This window comes from Equus caballus, chromosome 3, assembly GCF_041296265.1.
Source record: "Equus caballus isolate H_3958 breed thoroughbred chromosome 3, TB-T2T, whole genome shotgun sequence".
Lineage (NCBI taxonomy): Eukaryota > Metazoa > Chordata > Mammalia > Perissodactyla > Equidae > Equus > Equus caballus.
Genome location: NC_091686.1, coordinates 107,847,656 through 107,872,824, shown reverse-complemented (window position 1 = coordinate 107,872,824; position 25,169 = coordinate 107,847,656). Strand labels below are relative to the sequence as shown.

At 43.8% G+C, this 25,169-nt stretch overlaps 1 protein-coding gene across 1 annotated transcript in view; it reads right to left on the bottom strand.

The window, feature by feature from the left end:
• ADGRA3 (adhesion G protein-coupled receptor A3) overlaps window positions 1-24,378 on the bottom strand; it is a 122,066-nt gene extending 97,688 nt beyond the window's left edge. Inside the window, exon 1 of the mRNA XM_023638291.2 lies at window positions 24,027-24,378. Within this exon, the coding sequence (XP_023494059.1) occupies window positions 24,027-24,259 (233 nt within the window). The 5' untranslated portion in view covers window positions 24,260-24,378. The remainder of the gene's footprint in view (window positions 1-24,026) is intronic.
• Between the last annotated feature and the right edge of the window lie 791 nt (window positions 24,379-25,169).

The following is a 25,169-nucleotide window of genomic DNA, read 5'->3' as shown; positions in this document are numbered from 1 at the left end:
CAACTAGAAAATGGTAAAGTTGAGACCTAGAGGTTTCCATTCGTAAGTATCTACTGGTGAGCAAAACACTCAGAAACTCTACGTGGTAACAACGCAATGGCCTGTCAAACCCACTGTGCAGAAAGCTGAGCGTCACTGGTTAGCAGCCTGGGAACTCAAAGTGTGGTAGCTGAAAGCAGAGGCTGTGGGGCAGGATGCCTGGGTCTTCTCAGTATTATAAACTGTCAAGAGATCCCCTCTCTGACCTTCAGTGCTGGAATCCATAAATGGGGATAATTATTGTGCTGATTTGTTTAGAGCAGGGGTCAGCAAACTCTGTCGCACAAACTATTATTATACACAAAGTTTTGTTGGTACACAGCCACATTCACTCATTTGTGAGCTCTTGTGGCGAACTGAGTAGTTACAACAGAGACTGGATGGGCTGCATACCTAAAATATTTAGTATCCAGGCCTTTACAGAAACAGTTTGCTCACTCCTGGTGTACAGCACTGGTTCCCAACTCTGCTACATATCAAAATCATTTAAGGAGCTTTAAAAAGAATGCCAAAGCCTACACACATATACACCCCCCAATTAACTCAATTTTAGGGCACAGGGATCCGACATCACTTAACTCCCCGGATGGGCCCTACTAGCCCACGGCTGACGCTCCCAGCGCGCGCAAGCTCACCAGGCCCCCAGAGCAGCAAGGGGTTTGACCTGAACGCAACCGTGAAGCGGACCATGGAGAGACCAAGGAAACCGTGACCACTTTGGAGAAGCCAGAGCCAGAGTGAACGAGGGAACAATCCAGAAGTCTGCTTCTAATGACACGGAACTATGAGAGGGAACATAAGGTAGGTAATACTACACAAAAATAAATAAGGAGGGAGACGGAGGGAAGGAGAGATGGAGAGGAGACAACCTAGGAGATGTGATAACAGCATATAAAATTAAAATTCTTTGGAAAAACATGACTTGACTTTTTAAATTCAGTAAATAATGACAGTCATGACTAGGAAGCAAATCATGAAGAAGACTGAAGTATATGAAAATACAGGAGCTTCAGGGGGGCAAAATTAAAGAAATAAAAGGAAATGTCTCCAGTGAAAGCAGATGCGAGGTTTCCAGGGGCTGGGGGAGGAGGGAACGGGGAGTCACTCTTCAATGGGAACAGAGTGTATGCTGGGGATGATGAAAGGTTTGGGGTAGAGACAGTGATGATGTTTACGCAACACTGTGAATGTCTTTAATGCCACTGAATTGTGCACTTACAAATAGTTAAAATGACAAATATGCATATTTTACCTAAGTAAAAGAGAATAATGTGAAATAAAGATTTGTACATAAACCAAAAAAAAAGAAAAGGAGATGTCTCCAGTTTGAAGAAAGACTCGTAAAGACTAACCATATGCCAGGCAAACCAGTGGAAAAAAGAAGATATACATCTAGGCATATTCTGGTAAAATTTCTGAATTCTGCGATACAAAAAGATCCTCTAAGTTTTCAAAGAGACATGAAAACGTGGGTGTTTCTATTATTTGGTTTTAATATCTTTTCTGTGGGGTTCATGAACTGAGGGAGAGTTCAGCACACAGTCACGCACCACATAATGACGTTTCAGTCGACGAGAGACTGCGTAGGCCATAGTGATCCCATAAGATCAGTACCACACAGCCTAGATGTGTAACAGGCTATACCATGTAGGCTTGTGTAAGTACACTCTGTGATGTTTGCACTATGATGAAATCGCCTATCAACTCATTTCTCAGAACGGATCCCCATCATTAAGCAATGCACAACTGAGCTTTGTCTTCTTCAAGCTGTACACAACAGAAATTTCAACTTCAATCTCTGCAAGGTGAATGATTATTTCAAATGAGACAGCAAGTCAAAGATATCAACAGTTAACATACAATTACAGGGTGACAATATAATCTGTCATCAGACTCCTAAGAACAAAAGAAGGTGCCTTTCACAATTACACTAAGACAACAAGTGTGTCAACCTGAACACATGGTCATCTTTTAATTACTCAAATGGTTCGTTAACCTTTCAAGTTTCCAGGCATTTTTATCAAAGACTTGACTTTCCTTTTTAAGGATTGTTTTTTGTTATAATTATTTCAGATTCTTTATTCTGAAAGAATTGAAGTTTCATAAATTAAGAGGAAATAATCTATTTTTCTGTTAGCATTAAACAGTACATTTATCTGAAATTAAACAGCATTTGGTTAAGAAAAACTAAAGCACTTTTTATGCTGGACTAGGTATCTTTCAAAAATGCCTAAAAATGAAAAACTGTTTGTTAAATAGCACTTCATCTTATGAACACATCAGCTCCAAAGAAAAGGGAGCTCATTTTTCAAGGTGTCTGTACATCATAAAGAACACTGGACCTTAATATTTATGAATACAATAAAAATTTATTTGGCATTTTAATCAAATGGAGAGTTTTCTAGTGGGCCATACTGAGCTTCTTCTAGGATTCTGAGTGTATCGATTTTTAAGCTGAAGCTCTTGATGATGGACCTACTACTCATCAACTGAGAATATATCTGAACACCTACTGTGTGCTAGGAGTGACTAAGTATAACTAAGTATACAGAAATAGACCTCAAGGACTAACATCACACACGAATTTAGTGAGAAATACTACAAGAGGGATGCATAACTTATGGAAAAAGAACAGAGTTTAAATGTTACTAATCATTTGAATGATTAGGGGAAATGTTTCTGAACTATGTTGTTAAAAAAATAGAAGAAATTCAAAGGGCAGACATGGAAGGGGAAAATCCTTTTAAACGGAGATAACCTCTCAAAGGTCTATATTAGTTATCTATTGCTGCACAACAAATTACTGCAAACTGAGTGCTTTAAATCAACACTCATTTATTGGCACACAGTTCTGCAGGTCAGAGGTCCAGGCACGGGGTGAGTGGTTCCCCAGCTCAGGTGGAACTGGCTGCAGAGAACCTGGACACCAGTGGTGGGGATGCACCTGAATTAATGAAGGGGCGGGGGATCAGTATAACAGGCAGTCAGAGACACACACACACAGGCAGACAGACACTCTGGAGGTCTTGCTGAAAACATGCAGGAAAAAAAATGGAAAACAGTGTAGGCTACAGTAGAGAAGTCCTTTCTGCCTGTAGGCAGTACTGAGAGCCATGAGCACAAGGTCCAGATCTCAATCATAAATTTTGTTTAAATGTAAGGCTGATAAAATTCACGAGACAAGTTCTAAAACTCTAGAGCAGAGGTCAACAAACTTTTTCTGTAAAGTGCCAAATAGTAAACATTTTAGGCTTTGTTGGCTAAGAGGCAAAATTAAGGATGTTAGGTTGGTACTTACAACGAGAGAGAAAACACATTCCCACAATTTTTTGACAAAACTCAAAGTACAATAATAATTGAGGATAATTTCTTTGTAACGCTTGACAAAGACTCACTCCTTGACCAGACCTCAGTGAGGGTCCTCTGAGCCCTCTTCTCAACTAGACCTCAACCTCGGGCTTCCACGTCTGTCCTTGCAGAGTCCAGTTTTAGCAAGAACTCTGCTAAGTAAGTTTAGAGAGAATCCTCCCATCCTTGATATCTGATCCCCGTTCAATGTCTGATCAAATTCATCTCCCACCATTCCCCAGGTGATGTCTCATCATCCTGTCCCACGTTCAGCAAAAACCCCCCCACCCCTACCCTTGAGGTCTCCTCTTAGCAACTGTCCATCCACTGATTCCCCACAACCTGCGTCTTGGCTGTAAATCCCCACTTGTTTTTGTCGTATTAGGAATTGAGCCTAACCTCCTGCCACATATTGCAATAGTCTTACATCTATCACAACAGACTTGAATAAAGTCTTCCTTACTGCTTTAACAAGCGTCAGAATACTTTTTTAACATACTGGCCAACTAATAAGAAGAATGGATTTTTTTTTGTTGACACTTCACTTAATTGGGGTTCCCAATCATGAAATCAACTGCAAATGTAAAAAGCCATTCTTAGCTCACAGGCTGTAGAAAAACAGGTGGCAGCCCAGATGTGGCCACCAGTGGGCCGTAGTTTGTTGATCCTTGTTATTGGGAATGCAGTTTGGAAGTAAAACAGCTAAGAAACTCCAATACATAGATTCCCTCCAAAGCATTTCCCACGTGACAGCTTCGAAATAACACTGGAGAACGCATTCCGTGTCTGGAGAGGGAATGTAGGAATGCAGAATTAGCCTCACATGAAAAGGCACATTAAAAAAGAAAGGTTACCCCATCCAGCCCTTTAGTTCCCTCTTATTTCCTTGAGACTAGTTTCATTAAAAAAGAGAAAAGCAGAAACGGGCAGATTTGAAGCAACAGAAACCCATCAGGTGTATGACTCTAAGCCCAGCTGGAGCTTCTAATAAAGTTCAGCAGTGATTTTCAAACTTGACTGAGATCCAGTTTTCATCAAATAATTCAATATACATATACACTGGATATTATTCATTCATGTATTCAACTAGAAAGATTTATGGAGTGTGACTGATAGCGTTCAAGATGCTGGGGAAAACGGAGAACAAGAAAAGCCCTGCCCTCTGGGAGGTTACATACTGGCAGCTGGGGGTAGACAAAATATGCAAAACGGGGAATACGGGGAATATGGCAGCTGGTGAAAAGTTCTTCTGGGAAAATAACACAAGAAACAGGGATACTGAGATGTAGCTGGGGTGGAGTTACCATTTTAAAGAGTGTGGTAAACGACATTCTCACCGAAAAGATGGCTTTTTTTAATGAATTTTAATATGGTAGCAGTGGGTATACACTATAACAAATTAGAAAATACAGACTAGCAAAAATGAGGAAATAAAATTATATACCACTACCTAGAGATTACCAGCTTAATAAATCTCATTCCCAATTGTTGTCATCCACACATACTTACAAGTGTGTCTTCTGTACACACATATACATAGCATTTTGTTACCAGCTTTTTTCAGCTATGGAGCTCCACCTCTCCACTTCACTATATTTTCATCTAACACCAAAGCTATAATCAAATTTCTAATTATCTTTAAAAAAAAATCTTTTACAGATGGTTTGTCCAAACCAGCATCCAAAACTACACAGTATCTTGATTACGTCCCTTGCGACAGGATGGCACAGACCAACACCCCTTTTTTGTTGGGAAACAAATACTGAACAGTCTGGGAGATTCTTTGTGGCGCTGTTTTGACAGTTCCTCTGCCCACCCCCCACCCCATTTCCTACAGACTGGCATCAGAACCAAAATGAGGGTTCCCAACCTTTTTGCACCCCAGACTACTATGGCATTCTGGTGAAATATAAAGACCTCTTCTGAGCATAACCTTTTATAATGTATAAAATAAAATATGTAATCAAAATATTTTCAAAATTTGATGTAATTATAGATCTGTTTCCTTATTACCATATTAACAAGTCTGGCAGTAGATCTCATAACGACTGTAATTTTGAAATAGTAGTGAGCATAAATATTTCAATCATCTAAAAATGGGACGTCACACAAAAAGATCTGATTTCTACTGATAATAAAGTCATAGGTGCTGCTATTTTTACAGTAGCGTTGTCAACATTTGTAAATTGAAGGAACTGCTGAACTTCAATTAGAGGTTAAATGACAGATTTTTATTCTCCTAAGTCCACGGACCTCTATATTCTAACCACAGAACCCTTAGACCTTAGATGCCTTGATAAGGACCCCTGGCCTAAAGATGGATTTCAGTTAAGCAGAAAACAGCACAGGAGATGCTGTATACTTGAGGTTGCAATCATGGCGGAAGGCACATCAAGTGGCCCATCCTTAGTGATGGCAAGACTCATCACTGTATTAGGACAGTCTGGTCTCTGCACTGTAGGGTCGTGATTTCCTCTATCAATAAGTAAGCAATTTATTTTAATATTTTCACACTCATCTAATGACCAGTTACCCTACCATTCATCTCATGGTTTTAATCTCTACTTGAATAAATAATTTCACAAGAGTTTGTGAGTCAATGTTTTTCTGATTCTATCATGCCTTCCACATTCAGCAGCAGCATTCTGCAGTAAATCAGAGCTTTTCATCATAATTAGGACTATTTGGTCACTATAAAATACAGTCCCTACTAGGAAGGCAAAATATCTAATGCTTTTCCTTTATTTATCAATTTTCAAAGTAAGGAGTCTTTTTTTTTTAAAGATTGGCACCTGAGCTAACAATTTTTTTTCCTCCTCTTCTCCTCAAAGCCTCCCAGTACACAGTTGTATATTTTAGTTATGGGTCCTTCTAGTTGTGGCATATGGGACACCGCCTCAGCGTGGCCTGATGAGCGGTGCCACGTCCATACCCAGGATCTGAACCAGTGAAACCCTGGGCCACCAAGCAGCAAACTTAATCACTCGGCCACAGGGCCGGCCCCAGGAGTCATTTTAACAATGACCTCAAATGGTGACAAATAAGTACTTTTTCAACTTGAGTGTCATTACTGTTTCCATGTGTTTTGATCCACCACACAACTTCTGATGTCACAACTTTGGGAGTCCCTTCCAGCTGATCTCAATAACCCCATTGGTCTTTAAAAGCTTCCTTAGTTTGTTTTTTTTAAAGTCACTAAGATTTTCCAGTTTCACTCTGTATCTTCCCTGAATTTTGTTTATTTCTCTAGGGAGCTTTGGTTTCTATCCAAAGGAAACAGTGTTAAAGGCCACGATCTAGGCACTAGGGGTAACCCAACACAAATAGATGACACCACTTCTAAGGAAATTTTCAGTGAACAAAACTAGAAAGAATGCATTGGAAAGTGGGTGATAATATGTATTTTTTTATTGTGGCAAAAAATATGTAACATAAAATTTACCATTTTAACCATTTTTAAGTCTACAATTCAGCAGCATTAAATACACTCACAATGTTGTGCAGCCATCACCACTATCCATTTCCGGAACTTTTGCATCCTTCCAGACAGAAATTTTGTACCAATTAAATAATAAGTCCCCATTTCCCCCCTTCCCAGCCCCTGGTAACCTTGATTCTACTTTCTGTCTCTATAAATGGACCTATCTAGGCATCTCATATCAGCAGAATCATACAATATGTGTTCTTTGGAGTCTGGCTTATTGCACCTGGCATACTGTCTTCAAGATTCATCCATGTTGTAATATGTGCCAGAATTTCATTCTTCTTTCTGGCTGAATAATATTCCATTGCATATATTTTTAAAGCATGAGTTCATATTGATAGTTTCAATTCTAGCATTAGTGTTTTCACTCAAGCACTTTGATTATATAATTGCATACATTCTCTTCATTCCTAACATCATTTGTATAATTCAGTGCATTTCCAAATGGGGTCCTGGGACCAGTAGTATCCATATCGCCTAGGAATTAGAAATGCCAATTTTCAGGCACCACCCCAGATCTACTGAGTTAAGACTCTGGGAGAGGGCGAGCAGTCTGTTTTAACAAGCCCTTCAGAGGATTCTGATGTGCTTCCAAGTTTGAGAACCTCTTGAATAACATATGCTATATCCTACAATAAAGAAAATGACTACAAACATTACCCTAAACAAAACTACTAAATTTACTGAAAATAAACTGCGTGAAGTTTAAAACGTTTTTTTTTTAGTTTTGTTAGAACACTAAACAATTAGTTATACAGTCAAAATACTAAATTCTAAATAAATCTCTGTGTAGGTGTTTGTTTCATTTCAATTTAAAGGACTGTTCCTACTTATTTTTTAAGTAGATAATGTTTTTATGTTAGTCAAAGGTAAAACCATATAGAAAAGGAACCAACTCATTAATTCTGAAAATGGATAAAGACTAATCCTGTTCTCCCTGGACAAAGTGACCCCAAGGAAACCAAGTAATTGATCAGGGGGAAATTTCTAGAAGTATTCAAGCTAAAAAGTGAATAAGGAATGATTAAATTAGAGTATCATCATTTTGCAAACACCAATAATATAATCAATTTAAGCAATAATATCAAAAGCTGCTAAACATTATTAAAAAAGATATTATGTACCCTATAATGTTAGTATGCACAGCACCTATGACGTATACTTGCCAAAGTCACACTCGAATCTGGTTAGTGCAAAGTGGTACCTCACAATTTTAATTTGCATTTCTCACCTTGAATTTGTGTTCCCTTCCTGTGAAGGTCTGGAAATGTCCTTTGACCATTACAACACACTGCTTTTATGTAAGTATGAGCTCTGGAGTCAAATAACCTAGCTCAGATCCTGGTTCCATCACTCGCTGCCTGGGTGACATCAGGGAAATTAATAAGCTTCTATGCCTCACTTCCTCGGGCACAAAAGAGGGATCATAATAATGATGACCTCATTCGGCAACTGTGAGAATTAATTAAGACAACACTTAAAACACTTAGGACAGGATCTGGCACACTCTACAAACATTACCTCTCATTACTGGCCCGTATTTCCAATGTATCATCTGTCTTTTCTGACTAATTTGTAGGCGTTCTTAATATGTAGGAGCCAGAATTTTTCCCCAATATAATCTCCCAACAATCCTTAGGCAGCTGGTCCAATGCTGGGAACCATTCTCTATTAAGATACTTGGAGAACACACTTTGGAAAGTATGACTGAGGAGAGAAATCAGTATTTTTGACGAGGGTAGAGCTTACTACCAAGTACAGAATCTAAATAATTCTATGGGTAAGAAATCTCTCGAGACCTTCTGTAAGTTTTGATGGTTGAGCCACTCCTTTAAAGTAGCTGTTGAAACTGTCTCAAATAGTGAAGAGCTCTGATATGTACAGAAAGCCACATGATCCGAACATTATAAAACCAAAGAAGCAATCTAGTCCTTAGAGTTTTGGCTTCCAGGGCCATTGGCAAACAGTGGCACATGTGCCACACACCCACCCCGTCCCCCTGTCCCAAGTCAGCTGCAGATCATGAGCTAGTCCCAGCACTTCCCTGCGAGGCTTTCACAAGACTCCTGATGGTTACTCGCAACTCACCGGTGCAGACATTCAAGAAATCTGCTCACCATGTTGATTCTAATACAGAAGCTACACCATAGGCAACCTCGAGCCCAAATGTCCTTTTAAAACTGGTGGAGGGATCATGACCAGAAACTGGCCTGTCCACTTAGAGGGACTGAGCTAAGTGCAGAGGGTCAACAAGGAACCTCTGTGAAAGAGAATCCGCCAGAACACTGACATCGAAGGATTCATCCTAAATATGTGGTAATACAGGCAAAGCTATAAAGGGTGGGGGAGCATGTAGGCAAGAAAAATAATCATGTGATACAGAATCTGCAGGATGTCCATAAAGTCTGAAAATAAAAGGAAAAAATACACGTGTCTGTGTGTATAAAGTCTGGAAATAAAAGGAAAAGGGGGCGGGGGGTGTGTGTGTACGAAGTCATGAAGGGCATCTTCACTATGCTAAAAAAAAAAAAGTCTACGTTCCGAACTACAGACACCCTGTACATTCCTTTGGTACTCAGAAATTCAGACGAGCACACTGGTCAACTCGCTGAGCTTTAAAACCTTGTTGAGGTTTAAAAATCTATATTCCTGTGACAGAGGAAGGAATAGGGATATGCAAAGAGACAACCAAAGTTCAGCGCTAAGAGAGCTTGTGAAGTGTTCACATCTTAAAGACAGGAACTCGGACAAAAAAAAAAACCCAGTTAACAGAATGTGAGCACAAGGTCCCAATGTTGGGATTAGCCTTAAGGAACGAGGGCAGGTCTCAGCCGTAAGTGACAGGCAATCAGTGCTAAGAGTGGTAAGAAATGGCAGGCAAAGCTCAGGAACCATGCAGGCCAGAGGCTAAGAACTAAACAATCCAACACCTGCCCCCCAAGAAAACAGCCCCGGCACGCACTTACTATTATAATGCCATGAATCAGTCCTAGTCAAACAATTGAGCTCCATTAAATGTGCATGCAAAGTCTGCAGATTATTAAAAATATCTCAGTAATCCTGTCAGGTTTGGTTTGGTTTGATGGGATATGTAAAATCATAGAATTTTAGCAGCTAAAGAGCCTTAAGGATAATCTAGTTCAAAACCTCATTTTACTATCCAGGAAAGTGAGGGCCAGAAAAATTATAATTTGCTAAGGGTCACAATTCTACTTGGCGGCAAAGCCAACTCGAGGCCCCGGATACACTCCGTCTCATTGCTGTTTGCTCTGTATCCTCCTTTCTGGTCGCCTTTATCAAAGAAGGGACAGGAATTCCGATCCCTGCTTACCCAGCACAGTTTTAACATGCAGATGTAAACCCTCCCTAAAAAGTAACTTAGAGGGTTATAAATTCTTTTCACTTCAGATGGAGACCTACGAAAAATGCAACTACCCTCCCTATGATGTTGTTATGTCCTTCATCTTAACATGGCAGCCAAGTTTGAGATAGGGTCATCTATTACTCCAGGATAAAATTTTCCATCTCACTAGCGCAGATAAGAAAAGGACTGATTACTTAATAACTGATAATACAACACTGCAGTCCTACGTAAGACTACCCCGGGTCATTCCCACAACCACTTGATCATAGGAGAACGGGATGTCAAAATTCTTTCCTTCAATGGTTAGTTGCCCGTCATAATCCGTACTAGGTGAGAGCTCTCAGTTACTGTTTTCCCAACAGTCAGCCACCTCTAAGGAAATGGTTCAAAGTAAACAAATCTCCTGTATCTTTTGTTTCACAAAGATTTACCCCCAACCCTACACTGCCAAAGTGGGCATTTAGATTGTGTGTGACTTTTATGGACGTAACAATCCTGAGAATTACAGGCCTAGAGGTCACAGTCCTGGGCCAGAAGTCTCAAGTGTAACTCGAGAGGATCAACTTCCTGTCCATGCTTAGTTGACAAACCTGTAAGATGGGGACAACACCACCCTCACAAAGTTGTTTTAATGATTGAGATGTCCTATGTGAAGTACTTGGCACAGTACCTAGCACACGATAAATATCTGAATGTTGGCTGTCATTAGAACTTTTAAATCAGTTAAGAGTGCTTATATATAAAGCTAGTTCTAAAGGCCAAAGACCTCTGTAGACACCTGAACTTTCTCTAGTCATGGTTTTTCCAGGTATGTAATTACTAAACTGATTTTAGGGGAAAGTCAAACTAGCATCAGAAAGAAACAGTTTTCAACCATGTAATTCAATCATGGACCCTTGAAGGTTTACTTCAAACCGAGAAGCAGCTGGTCTATCAAATTAACTTCATCAGAAGGCTAAGAAGCGTCTTCTGAATCCCATTCTCTTGCAAGAGAAAATGAGAAGGAGAAGACGGAGATCTTTGGATTGACTTTCCTATCCTGCAACATGCCAACAGAAAAATAAAGGCATCGATGAAATAAACTCAGACTCGGAATAAAATACAGCCACGAAGGCTTACATAGTTTCGTAGACTAGCAGAACATCAAAGAAATTAAAAAGAGCAAGAGAGAATCTTAATGAGCTACGTTCTGTTCACCTTCCAGAAATACTTTTCCAGGCACAAAGGGAGCTGTTATTCACTGACGGCAGGTCCTAGGGCTCTCTACACCTTCCTTTCCATTTAAAAGCTGCCATCAGGGCCGGCCCTGTCGCTGAGTGGTTAGGTTTGCCAGCTCCGCTTCGGCGGCCCAGGGTTTCCCTGGTTCAAATCCTGGGCGCAGACCTAGCACTACTCATCAAGCCAAGCTGATGCGGCGTCCCACATGCCGCAACCAAAAGGACCCACAACTAAAAATATACAACAACGCACCAGGGGCCTTTGGGGAGAAGAAGGAAAAATAAAATCTTAAAAGCTGGGGCCGGCCCGGTGGTGCAGCAGTTAAGTGCACACGTTCTGCTTCGGCGGCCCAGGGTCCACCGGTTTGGATCCCCGGTGCAAACATGGCACCGAGTGGCAAGCCATGCTGTGACAGGTGTCCCACATATAAAGTAGAGGAAGATGGGCATGGATGTTAGCTCAGGGCCAGTCTTCCTCAGCAAAAAGAGGAGGATTGGCAGTAGTGAGCTCAGGGCTAATCTTCCTCAAAAGAAATTTTAAAAAAAATTTAAATTAAAAGCTGCCACCACCTACTCTCACTCGACATACTAAGACTTATTAATGTAGAAGGTCTCCATAATTCCCCCTCTTATCTTTGCCGCACACAGTGACAAGAGGACACCGGCAATTTAAAAGGTTTTACAATCACTAAAATGGGAAAGGATGGAAACACTACAAAGGAACCTGAGAATATTACAAAGTTTAAAAAAGGGAAAGTCTGACAAAGTCCTCACATCATGGTCCCAGTCTGTGGTTGTTAACTTCTAGCTAAGCTGACAGACAAGTTTTTCAACTTTATCTCTGAGGGACAAATTCAAATACGTTTTGGGTTCCCCCCCCCCCCCAAGCAATGAGCCCTGAAAAATCAAGTCAAGAGTAGAATAGTTAACTAGGGTTCTTTTAGTACACAATATTCTCAAGTAGACAAGATAATCTCGCAGGTTCAGACTGGATGACACCCATTCCCAAGAGCCTTACCTCAAGAAGCCTGCCATCCCCTAGGAGGTACTGTCCTTTCTGGGTCTATCTCGGCAGGGAAACCATGCGGCCAAGCTAGCCATTTCCTCCTAAGAGCTTCTGAGTCCAAACCTTGAAATTGCTGACATCCAACAATTAAGTGAGTGTGATAAGAGATGGGGTGACTATCAAGCTGAAGGACCAGAAGACAACGACACATGTAGCGGTGAACCTAGGCAGATTTCAGGAAGGGCACAGTGCAGAAACTAGACAGCAATGGAAAGATGTGGAAAAAAGAGGGAAGGAAGACAATGGATTCCAGCTATTTTGCAAGAAGCTTAACTGTGAAGGAAGGAGAGTAACTACTCCCACATGGTACTACAAGGGGGTATTGGTGGGGGAGGGGGTTTGTTTTTGTTTTAACAGAGGAAAAAGGACATGGCTACGTATGCTGAGGAGAAACATCATAAATGGGGAAAAAGATTAAAACATAGGAAAGATAAGTGATGGTTTCTCAAGAGGTAGGAGGGAATTGGATCAAGAAAAGGAGGTGGGTGGGGCATTTTTAACTATCAAATGAAGAGTGGGAGTTTAAACCTCGACCTTGTAAGCTGGGTCTTCTGCTTTGAAGAGCCTCAAGCTTATCCATGATAGGTTCATCCCAAGTTAAGAATAATGCAAGATTCTTCCCCAGGTCCTACTTGAGAAAAAAAATTGTGAGGGAAATGGAATTTCTTTATACAAAATTTTCTGAGTGCTTCTGTGCTAGACACTGAGGATAGAGAGGTAAGTATGAGCATCAAGAGTTCACAATCTGGTATGAGAGCAAGGACTGTAAATAAATAATTTCAAATAGTATGACAGCTGAGGAAATACAAGCAAACACAAGGTAGGACATGGTCACAAGGAATGGAAGAGTCACCCAGCATTGTCAAGATGTACTGCAAGTTCCATGGTATCCGAAAGACTGTAGAATTCTAATCGAGTCTTGGCCATAAAGAGAGAGTTTATGCTTGGTCTTGTTTAAAACAAACAAACAAAAAGGCAGGTTTATAAAAAAAGAAGAAGATTAATCTAATAGAAAGAACATCTGTCTTAAATAGGGTCCTCGAGTGAAAACACCACTCGTCAATTTCTCTTTGCCTCTTTCATAAGAAGAGGTGGGAAGAATTGCACAATAAAACAAAGAATGCTTTTAAGTCTTATCTTGATGGGAAATGAATCAATTTAATTAGACTTAGATTCAAGTAGGCTTAAAGAAAGAAAAGTTTAACAACTCCATTAAAGAAAATGTATTACAGTTGCACCTTGAAGGCTGCTCTAAGCTTCCTTCAATTAAATCTAAGGACAGTTTAGACTGAAGTGTCATCCCCAATACCATTTACAACCTGCCTTCTATCCGGCCCCAATATGAGGCCATCACAGAAGCGCCTGTTACATGCCTATCACTATTCCAGGAGCTACAGTCACAGGAGGGAGCAAAACAGAGTCTCTGACCTCAATGGAACTGACATTCTCGATGGGGCCAGGTCACACATTTGGAACTATATATTCTAATTCAGAAATGTCTTCACACAGGGAGTAAATTTAATTCACAACTGCACAATCACATACAGTGCATTACGTCCTGTGTTGAGGAGGATGGGAGAGAGGGAGGTTGGGGAGCTGATTTAGGGCGCTGAGATTACCCCAAGCATCCCCTCCTTCTGCCCAGCCTCAGTAGGGGGCATGCTTGTTCCTCTTCTAGGGAGACATCCTGGCCGCAAGCACAATTCCCGAGCAGGCGGGATGAGCACTTTCACAAGGAGAGCTAGCAATCCTGCTGAAATATTTCCTTCATGTTCATGACTGTTGTCTAAAAGGGTTGAATAAAAATTCTAAAAAGTAGATTGTAAAGGTGATGGACAATTGAGCCTTCTTTGTAAGGAATATATAATTCAACAGACCTGCCCCCACAAATGGTGATTACTCAGGAACAAAAGATCTCAAATTACGCGCAATTTAAAGATTACGTAATTTAAAATTAGGAAGGCAAAATATGGGAGGGAAAAAAGGCAACAGATGGATGTTTTTTATTTTACTTAAACTAAGAACCAAGACTGCCAGTCATGTGAACTGATAAAGAGCTAAAAGCAAGCAGCAAATGCCAGAAATATGAGTTGATTCAGGCTCACAGCCTAGCAACCAAGTTATGCACCCTGACAAAGGAAATCTCTGCTTGTGGTTGGCCCAACACACCTGTCAATCAAAAGTCAAGACTATGACAAGGATGCTCAGTCCTGCCTTTTTAGTCCCAGCCAAAGCAGCAAGAAAATAATGAAAGAAATATATTATCAGATGATGAGTTGTGTCTAAAAGTCTCAAGAGGGTCAACTGGAAAAACTATTAGAAAATAAAAATGCACAGAGAAGGTGGCCAAATACAAAATGACCCGTTTTAGACATGTCAAATATATTAAACTTCACTTATAATCAGAACGCAAATTAAAACAAGGTTTTTCTGTTTTTACTTATCAGAAGACCAAAAAAAAAAATTCCCAAAGCAAGTACATGCCTAGGAAATTGGGCCTCTCACAGTTTCTCTATACTCTTCTATTATTTTATACTAATAAGGGACCACCAAAAGGAACAAAGTCTCGGGGCCGGCCCCGTGCCCGGGCATTAAGTTTGCATGCTCCACTTCAGTGGCCCAGGGTTTCAGGGGGTTCAGATCCTGGGCACGGACATGGCACCACTCATCAGGCCATGCTGAGGCGGCGTCCCACACGCCACAACTAGAAGGACCCACAACTAAAAAATATACAACTATGTACCAGCGGGCTTTGGGGAGAAAAAGGAAAAACAAAATCTTTTAAAAAAAAGGAAATAAGTCTCTATTTTAAAACTAAAATAAAGGACTTAAGGCACACCAGGGCAGGGGTCATCGTGTTTGGGTGCCTGCTGCACCCGAGCATCGGGCCCTCAAATTTGTCCAGGTTTGGGTGAACGCTTGCTGCTACTAGACACTCTCAGTTCATTCATTTAGCACCACAACACATATTTAAAAGCTTACTGTCCTTAACTCCATGACAATGACAAAGACACCTTTAGCATGTCACTCTCCACTTTACAAATCATTTTTCTTGTCTCCTACCAATAAGGCCCTATGCTAAAGCTCAGTTATCTGTCCTAAAAATGTCTCTTGATTTTCATCCGTCTTTACTCCACGTGGAACAGTCCCTCCCTCCCTGTGAGGCAGCTGCCCTCAATTTGTTCCTCTGCTCTGTCTTCTACCTTCTTTTGTTGCAGCCAATGACAGCTGGTGATGACGGTTAACGCTTCAGGTTGGTGGGCTACTAGACAACAGCTTCTCAACCCAGGTGACATCAGAATCATCGTAGAGCTCTGAAAAATACCAACGTCCAGGCCTCATCCTTAAATCAGAGCATGAGGTCTGTGGCCTGGGCATCTGAACTTTTAATTCAATGCAAGGTGGAAAACATCGACAGCAAACTCACCAAGCAGGTTACAGGAAGGTGGAGATAACTACTCCCCTCCACCCCTCGGGCTGGGATGCAGGGCCTGGACTGTGGCCTAGAGCATCCTTCACCATTTCACTTGAGTGTGCCACATAAACGTCATCATTATCCATGTACGTCATGCTATGAAAATTCTTGGAAAGAATTGCCATAAAGAATGGAAGTGAAGGCTGGCTTCTTGCATAGTGGTTAAGTTCGTGTGCTCCGCTTTGGCACCCCGGGGTTCTCCAGTTCAGATCCTGGGCACAGACCTACACACTGCTCATCAAGCCATGTTGTGGCGGCATCCCACATACAAAATAGAGGAAGACCAGCACAGATGTTAGCCCAGGGACAATCTTCCTCAAGCAAAAAGAGGAAGATTAGCAAGACATGTTAGCTCAGGGCTACTTTCCTCACCAACAAAGAAAAAGAAAAGAAAAGAAAAAGAATGGAAGTGATTATGTGCTACAGGAGATCAGAGACATACTAGGTTGGGGAAAGGTTTTGTGCCCAGCAGATGGTCATGACTGAAAAGGTCTATCGTCCCTTTAGCAAAGTTGTTCCTAACTCAGTCTTGCAAATTTCCCTTTGGAAATCCCAGTGCCTATAATAATTTCTAAAACTCCACCAGTTACCCTCCTGCTATCTCCTGTTGTCTTAGCAGAGGGCAGCAATAGAGGAAGTTGCTGGTTAAATCAAAAAGAGCCCGATGGTGGAGTCTAACCAAGGAGAGGTGTGACAGATACTGTGTAGCTAGAAGGCAGGAGGCGGAGTTCCAGAAAGGGATACCAGCCTAGGAGACTAGGGTAAAACTGGTCTAACAGGCACCCTCCCCCTAAAAAAGTCATACCCAGAGAGGAGAAGTCACGCAAGGCCACCTGTGTCTCCAAGCAGAGCAGGCAATGAATAACTATCGCTGAACGACCGCAAAAGCAGGCGGGTTAAACAGCTAGGACACGAGTCAAGAACGCTGCTAGAGAAACGCAGATCTCAAAAGCACATTCTGGTCTTCGCACAGACCCTGCTCTCTGTGGGAAGGCAGATTCAAACCTGGGCCCGCAGCTTCAGACAAAGAGGAAAAAGGCGACCGGGGTGTTGGGAGGTAATGGGGGTAGTCCTGGATTAGTTTTATACCAATCCCTTAAACCTTCCATTCGTTCCCTTCAGGCCCTGAACAGAAGGGATCTGAGGACAAGAAATGCTTCCCTGGGTGAAAAGATGAAAAACCCAGCATCTGCAATGTGCTCAGCATGGTACCAAAAGCGGCCAAGACAGATACGTGCCTTCTGGGAGTCGCCTACTCTACCTCCCCGTTCCACCCCACTCTGACCGTAGGAGACTCCTTGATCAGACAGGCAAAATTTCTGAAAAGTTTAGTGGTGAAGGGGAAAAAAAAAAACTGAGCTTGGAAGATATATTGCTTTTCAAACTCACTCTTCAAACTAAAATTGTCTGCATTTGAACATAAATGCAAGCTAAACCATACAAAAAGCCTTAAAATTTCATTAAATTTAGTCAGGCAACAATTAAAAATTCATCGAGCAAGTGTGCATCTACAGCTTCCTAATCTTTGCAAAAACTGAGTTAACCGGGGCCAGCCCCATGGCAGAGTGGTTAAGTTTGCGCACTCCACTTCGGTGGCCCAGGGTTTTCATGGGTTCGAATCCTGGGCTCGGACCTAGCACGGTTCATCAAGCCATGCTGAGGTGGCATCCCACATAGCAGAAGCAAAAGGACCTACAACTAGAATGTACAACTATGTACTGGGGGGCTTTGGGAAGAAGAACAAAAAAAAATAAGATTGGCAACATATGTTAGCTCAGGGCCAATCTTTAAAAAAAAAACTGAGGGGCCAGCCCGGTGGTGCAGCGGTTAAGTGTGCACATTCTGCTTTGGTGGCCTGGGGTTTGTCGGTTTGGATCCTGGGTGCGGACATGGCACCGCTTGGCAAGCCATGCTGTGGTAGGCATCCGACATATAAAGCAGAGGAAGATGGGCACGGATGTTAGCTCAGGGCCAGTCTTCCTCGGCAAAAAGGAGGAGGATTGGCGGCAGATGTTAGCTCAGGGCTACTCTTTCTCAAAAAAGAAATTTAAAAAAACTGAGTTAATGGGGCTGGCCCCGTGGCCGAGTGGTTGAGTTCGCGCGCTCCGCTGCAGGCGGCCCAGTGTTTCGTTGGTTCGAATCCTGGGCGCGGACATGGCACTGCTCATCAAACCACACTGCAGCAGCGTCCCACATGCCACAACTAGAAGGACCCACAACTGAGAATATACAACTATGTACCGGGGGGCTTTGGGGAGAAAAAGGAAAAAAATAAAATCTTAAAAAAAAAAAACTGAGTTAATAAAACTAACTACAAATAAATAAAAATAAATAAATAAATAAAACTACAAAAACTTAAAGAACTCTATATCCTAATTCTTGTCTGTTTATGAGAAAAATGTTGACACAAAGTAAACTAGTTATATTCTCTGGACTTAACAATTCCTCCATAGGAATATAGCCAATAGAGAAATCTACTTTCAGAGAAGCCACTGGATAAAACAAAGTCATTAAATACCCTTATAAGAAATTTTGCCGTGTGTCTTTTCTGAGTTACTTCTAACAGCTGATACTTCTGTTTTTAAACCATCTTTACAGGCCCCTGGGAAGAGAAGCTGTAAGTGGGTTGGAGGAAGGGTGCCCAAACACTCCTGCCTCTATTTGTTTCTGCTATTTTGATTTCTGGTATATTGCCAAACCCACCAACTTCTCTTATCTTCCTGATGCTGCAGGACTCCAGGCAGGCAAGAAACAACAGGATTCAGAGACCGGGTCAGGCGAGACTTTCTCATCACATTGGAAAAACTTAAGACTTGCATTCATGGACCAAATGCCTAAGTGTGCCCCAAATTCTGCAATATTTCCGAGTAACACTGCCAACCTGACCATGAGAGGCGGCACCCCTTTGATTAAGCAGAGAATCTGTGTGTAAGACTACTCTTTGGATGAAAGAATCATGTCTTCTTATTTTGTCCCTAAACTCCTAGCACTCAGCACTGTCCCTACCACATAACAGTAACTCATTCAACGTGCATGGAAAGAAAAACTAATTTGGGCTGAGCATTGGGAAATAAGGCTAGAGAGGAATGTGAGACCTTGAATTTAAAGACAAAAACCTGACTCTTGACCCACAGGAATTCAAGCCACAGCAGCTTGCTGGTCTATTCCTTAAAATCACCTTGCTAACACTCCCTCTGTTGCACTTGCCTGGCAAAGCAGCAGCCAGGCTAATTCCAACTATTCACATCTCCAGGCTGTTGATGAAACTGGAGAGAAACAACTGTGCTAACCATCCCCCTTAGAATTTGATCACAGGCAAAAATAGACACAACTCCACACTGTTGATGTTTCTATTATCCCAGTACGTTCATTTTCCCACTTTCCAAGAGGCCCACCTCACTCCTCCTTCGCTTTCCTCTTCACATCGTCTGCTCACCCCTTCCACTCACCCCTTCCTCCCTCATCCGCCTCTGTGTCTTAGGAAACAGAAGCCATGGTGCAGGAACGCCTTCCCCCCACCTTTACTCCCACTGCCCTCCTGCCTGCCTTTTTGCCCAGGCTCACCACCTTCCCGCCCATCACTATGTGGGGATGAAACTTCCCTGCTGCCATCAAAAGGTAAACCCCCCACCTGTGCTCCAGCTCCCATCCCATCTCACCTCCATCATCCATTTCCCTCTTCTGAATTATTCCCAGCCGTATTCAGACATGCTCTAACATTCTCTTTCTTTCCTAAGAAGCCTTCCTTCACACTAGACTCCTTCCTCATCTAGGTGCTGTTACTGCCATCTTCAGCCCGCTCTCCGTTCAAGCCACCCCAACCTCCGGTCCACAGATACTGCTCATGGAGGGCACCGAAGGGCCAGGCTGTCAAATCCAGTGGTCAGCTCCTTGGTCTTCCTGTTCTAGATTTCTCAGGACTTCTCAACTGTGGCGCCCATTCCTGTCTTCAAACCTGAACTTCTCTTGGCTTCTATGATCAGATACTCTTCTGTTGCCCCCCCCATCTCCCCAGCTGCTGCACCTCAGGCTCTTCCACTGCTCCCACGGAGCTTCTGCCTCAGCCACCACCTCCTCCTCTCATCCATACACTCTCCCCTAGCTGACCTCCACCAGCCTTGTGTTTTAAATACCATGTGTAGACCAACAGTTCCAGAAAGCATCTTTCCTCTTCAGTAGGGCCACTCACCATCCCTCACCAAAACTCAGATGGCCTCTTCCCCATCACGCAGTGCAATCTTTCCCTTGCCTCAGGCCATGCTCAAGTCCTAACTTCTCCAGGAAAATGAAAAAATCTTCCAGTGCTTCCTCAGCCCTACTGATCTCTCCCTTTTCAGACTTCCTAAAGCATTTAAACAGTCAGCAGTGCAAGATTATCACTTAATTACAGACATTCTCTAATTGTTCCCTAAATGTCTGCTTCTTCTGTGCACATTCTTTCTCCCCAACTAGGTTTAAGTTCCTGAATAATCCAAGCATTCCTTTTTGCGTACCTGGCACTGAGCTGCGCACATCGGTGATGTCCAAGTATCAGTTCTTTGATGGCAAGAAACATTTTATAAAGCAAAAACCAAAAGTCATGCATTATTTTGGTCTGTTAAACAGTCTGAGAAAAATCTGGACTTTGTTCCTAAGTTACTTGACAAATCATAAATCAATTTAAAAAAAGAAAAAAAACTTTGTCTAGAATCACCACGTAGCATCATGAGGAAGACACTAACATTTGGAAAAGCAGGGCTAAATTTGTAAAGCTTTTATCAGTGAAGTCCTCAGAATTTTTTAAACAAAATATTGATCAGTGCTTCATATAAAACACAGGAATATAATAAATACTTTATACTTCCAACCAAAATATTAAATGCAGTTAAATTTTTATTCACTGTGTCTGTAAAAATAATAAATGCAATTTAATCTTTTAATACAAAAGGCTACAGGAGATACAGGGAGCAAGTGTGGTCAAGCCAAGGATTTCCGCTAGACCTCTCCGTAAACAGGACTACGGAAATGAGTGCTGTTCTCTAAAACAGTTGAAGGGTTTGAGCTTTAGGCTATGTTGAAGCCAGTTAATCCACTTAGTAGAAACAGCCTAATGTTTCATTATTAACAAAAGAAAGTTCTATCTTATCCTTGCCATCTTCTCAACCCCGTCAATTTTCCATGCCACAGTCACATCACAACTTGGCTGAAAACGCTTGGGCACAACTAAGGAATTAAAACTCAAAGCAAAGAGCCTGCCCTCTGACCATTCTGAGCAGTGGACACCTGCCCTTGACATTCATCTCAGCAACATCACCCACTCCAAGCCAGTGGGCACAGTGGAATCCCCCACCTTCTATCCTCTCATTTCCGCCCCTTGCCCTTTCCTTCAATTATCTTTCTCATCCTTCTTGAATTGGCTCAGGATCCTCAGATCCTTGAACTCACTAACTGTGCCCTCTTCTGGTTCCTTTTCTACACACGCACCCTGATATTAGAGCGGTCACCTTACTGTTCTGGGACTTATTCATGAATCTTTCTCCCCAAATACCTGTAAGTTCCTGACAAAGAAAGGCTATGTTTTTATTTATATGCTGTCGGGACTTGAATAGTGTCCCCCAAAAAGATATGTCCATGTCCTAACTCCTGGTACCTCTGAAAGTGACCTTATTTGGAAATAGGTCTCTGCAGATGTAATTAAGTTACAGATCTTTAGATGAGATCGTCCTGGACTTAGGGTCGACCCTAAAATCAATGACTGGTGTTCTTATAAAGAAAGGAGAGTATCTGAGACCCAGAGACACATGGGAAGAAGGCCATCTGAAGACAGAGGCAGCGACTGGACTGGGGCTGCCACAACCCAAGGAACGTCGGGAGTGAAAGCAGCAAGGAGTCTCCCTTAGAGCCTTCAGAGGGAGCTGGCCCTGCAGCCACCTTGATTGTGGACTTCTGGGCTCCAGAACTGGGAGAGGAAATGTCTTAAGCCACCAAATTTGTCGTAATTTGCCGCAGCCCTAGGAAACTGACACCCAGTCCAAATCCCAACATGCTGCCTGTTATCTAGGAACCACTCAACAAACCTGTGTTGAACTAAGAAAGATGAAGGCAAGGAGGAAAGATGAGAAAGCATCTGAACCACAGGGCAGGAATCCAGGACACAGACCTGGCCGCTAACTCACTATGGGAACGTAGGTAAGTCGCTTTTCCACATGCCATCTGATTCATTCCCCAGGAAAATGAGGGAACTGGCCCAGAAGACCCTCTACCAAGTCCAGTGTACCTTGAAGCAACTTCATCCAGAGCATCAGCTATATCTGATCCTTAGATAAATTATAATTTCTCTCCATCAGTAAATAAATTTTATTAATTTCATTTTCATCTAAAAAGCTTTCAGGTGCAAAAAAGTTAGATTTAAATGACATTTCAAAGGCACTTATATTGTAATCAGCTCATGAAAAATTCAGCAAAATCATTTGATAACATGCTGAAAAGTGACTTTCCACAATATCACCTATTTTTTTCCTACCAAGCAAAATCAACAATTTCTAAGTAATTGATTCAATCCAGCCAGAACTGTTGACATTTCAGAAAAACTCCACGTAAACTTGACTCAACTTAAGCACCAGTGAGCCAGAACACAAACGTACAATGACTAATTTCTGCTGAGAAACAAGGGCCATCTCCCACACAGGGGTTTTCTCCACTTGACCAAGACTATAATTAAGGGCCTATACCCAAAATTTCCACTTCAAAGAATCTGGCTAAGAAATACATAAATAAATACAGCTGCTGCCACTACCAAATGGTCTAGCGTTCCTCAAAGAGTCAAACAAAAACAAAAACTATTTTACCTGTTTTCACACCTCCATAAACAGAAACACACAATTTTCCTGTGTTAAACCTCTCCTTTCAAACAAATGGAAATGAAGAATAGACTAAGGTGTTCCTAGGAGATTTATACTTCTCTTAGCGTATTTCCTGCTTATTTTAGGTTAAATTAAAAGCCGTATTTTAAGTTTCTTCATGGGTCACGCTGCTCCCCTGCCTTCATGTTTTTATAGCGGCAGCCTTGTTTCTTTTTTAGGAAACCAACCAAAACAACATAGGGGAACATGAAGCCAAGGGACTCGTATTTCACTTCGACAAAACATCCATTAGAAACACTGAAACTTTTCCAAACCAATTCATCGTTCAGAAAATAAAATCAAATCACTGGGGCCAACTGTTCAGATGGAACTGGCAGCACCACGCTCGTAAAACTGGACCGTGAATCTCAGCACAAACTGAGTTACAAGACCCAAAACTTTTCCTTCCAGGTGGAAACTCAACCCGAAAAATCAAGTCCCTCGAGTTCGAAGGCTCAACAGACTCTCAGTTTTCAATTCCGGAGTTCTCAGCTTTTAAATGTGAGCTCTCGCGCGTGGAAAAGGGGCTGGAAAGTGCATGGCTCCATCTCAAATGTGATTCCAGCCTTCAAAAGCAACTCCATTTTAAAAGGTGCTCTTTAACTGTAATAACACCAAGATAGCAAAAGGCAAGGGAATAAGCCTGGGGTTTGGGGATCACACACACGGGCGTTCAAAATCCCGGCGTTGTTTTGGTATTCTGCAAAGCAGCATCTACGTGTATTAATTTGCACAGAAGCTGGAGGCCTGACGCTGTGTTCTCTGGAACACAGAATTGAGCACTGAGTTTTCTGGAGGTCCAAGCACAGGATGAGTGAGCTTTAACTCTGCCGACTACACGTTTACTTGCATCCTCACGTGGCACCGCGCGCTACGCCCGGACAGCGCGGGGCGCGCCCTGGAACCCGAAAACTTTTACTTTGGAAACTAGCGGAGCCGGGAGGCGCCTCCGAGGCAGAGTCACTTGCCTTCCCCAGAAACGTGCCCGTGCCGAGCCCACCCGGCACCTCGCTTCCCGCAGCGCCGCCCCTGCCCGCAGCTTCATTCACACAAAGGCGCCTGGGGCTGGCGGGCCCCTCTCCAAAGCGGCGCGGAGAGATGCTGCGCGTCGACACAGCGCCGGAGGGAGAGGACCGCGCCAGGGCTACTCACAGGGTGACCGTGCGGTTGGGCAGCGTGTCCGGGGGCAGGACCTGCGCGAGCTCCAGGCTGCTGCACACCACCTTACCCTCGGCGGCGCCCGCCGCCCTGCTGGCCCCTCGGGGCCGCCCGTCGTGCTTGCAGCCCGGGGGGAGCGCCGCGGCGCCTCCCAGCAGCGCGAGCAGCACGAGCGGCAGCAGCGGCGGCGGCGGCGCGCGGCCCCACCGGCGCGCGGGCGGCTCCATGCGGCGGGCCGGGGCCTGCGGGCCGAGCGGCGGCACGCTGGCCTAGAGGGCCGGCCGGGCGGCCCGGCGGGCGGGGGCGCGGCGCGGGCCCGGCGGCGCCCGGAGCCTCATGGCGGCCGCGGGACGGGCCCTCCTCGGCGCCAGCATGTTCCTTTGTCCGCGGCGGCGGCGCTCGGCCTCCGGGGAGCCGGGGTCACGGCCGCGCGGGTCTCAGCGCCGCTCTCCGGCCCGGCGGGAGCACCGCCGCCGCCTCCTACTCCTCCTCCTCCTCTCTGTCGCCGCCGCCGCCTCCCCCGGCCACTGCCCGCAGCGGCTCCTCCCCGCCGGCCGCCCCCGCCCCTTCCCCTCCTCCTCCTTCTCCCCGCGTCCCCGCCTCTCCCCTCGCTGCCTGTCGCCCGCCAGCCCGCGGCTCCGAGAAGGAGGGACGCGCCCAACCTGCGCCGCCCGGCCCGGCCTCCGGGCAGGAGTTGGGGGCCCCCGCGGGAGTGCAGTAACTCCGGGAGAGGGTGGAAGAAAGTTTTAGTCCAAACTCCAGCCACGGTGGCCGCTCTGTCGCACGCTTCCCTCCGCCACCGACCTGCAGACAAAGCCTCCCCGTGCGCTCCTGGGGGCCGCGCTGTCCTCTCGAGGAGTCCCGGGCCGGGCCGCGGGGAGAGGGAAAGGGGCCAGGTGAATTTCCTGGGAGAAAGGAAGGAGAGGGAAGTGCCCCACACCAGTTCTCTGGAAAGGGACCGCCTGCCCACCTCACTCCCCCGAAGGGATTTCAAGCCCTCTCTTGGCACACCGTAGGCTCATTGGTCCCAAGTACACCAGAGCTAGGAACGGGTTCCTCTCCAGGGTAGTGGACTCTCCAAAGTTGTTTCTGGCCTTCAGCAACTGCAGCTATAGCCCCTGCAAAGGATGCGTCGGG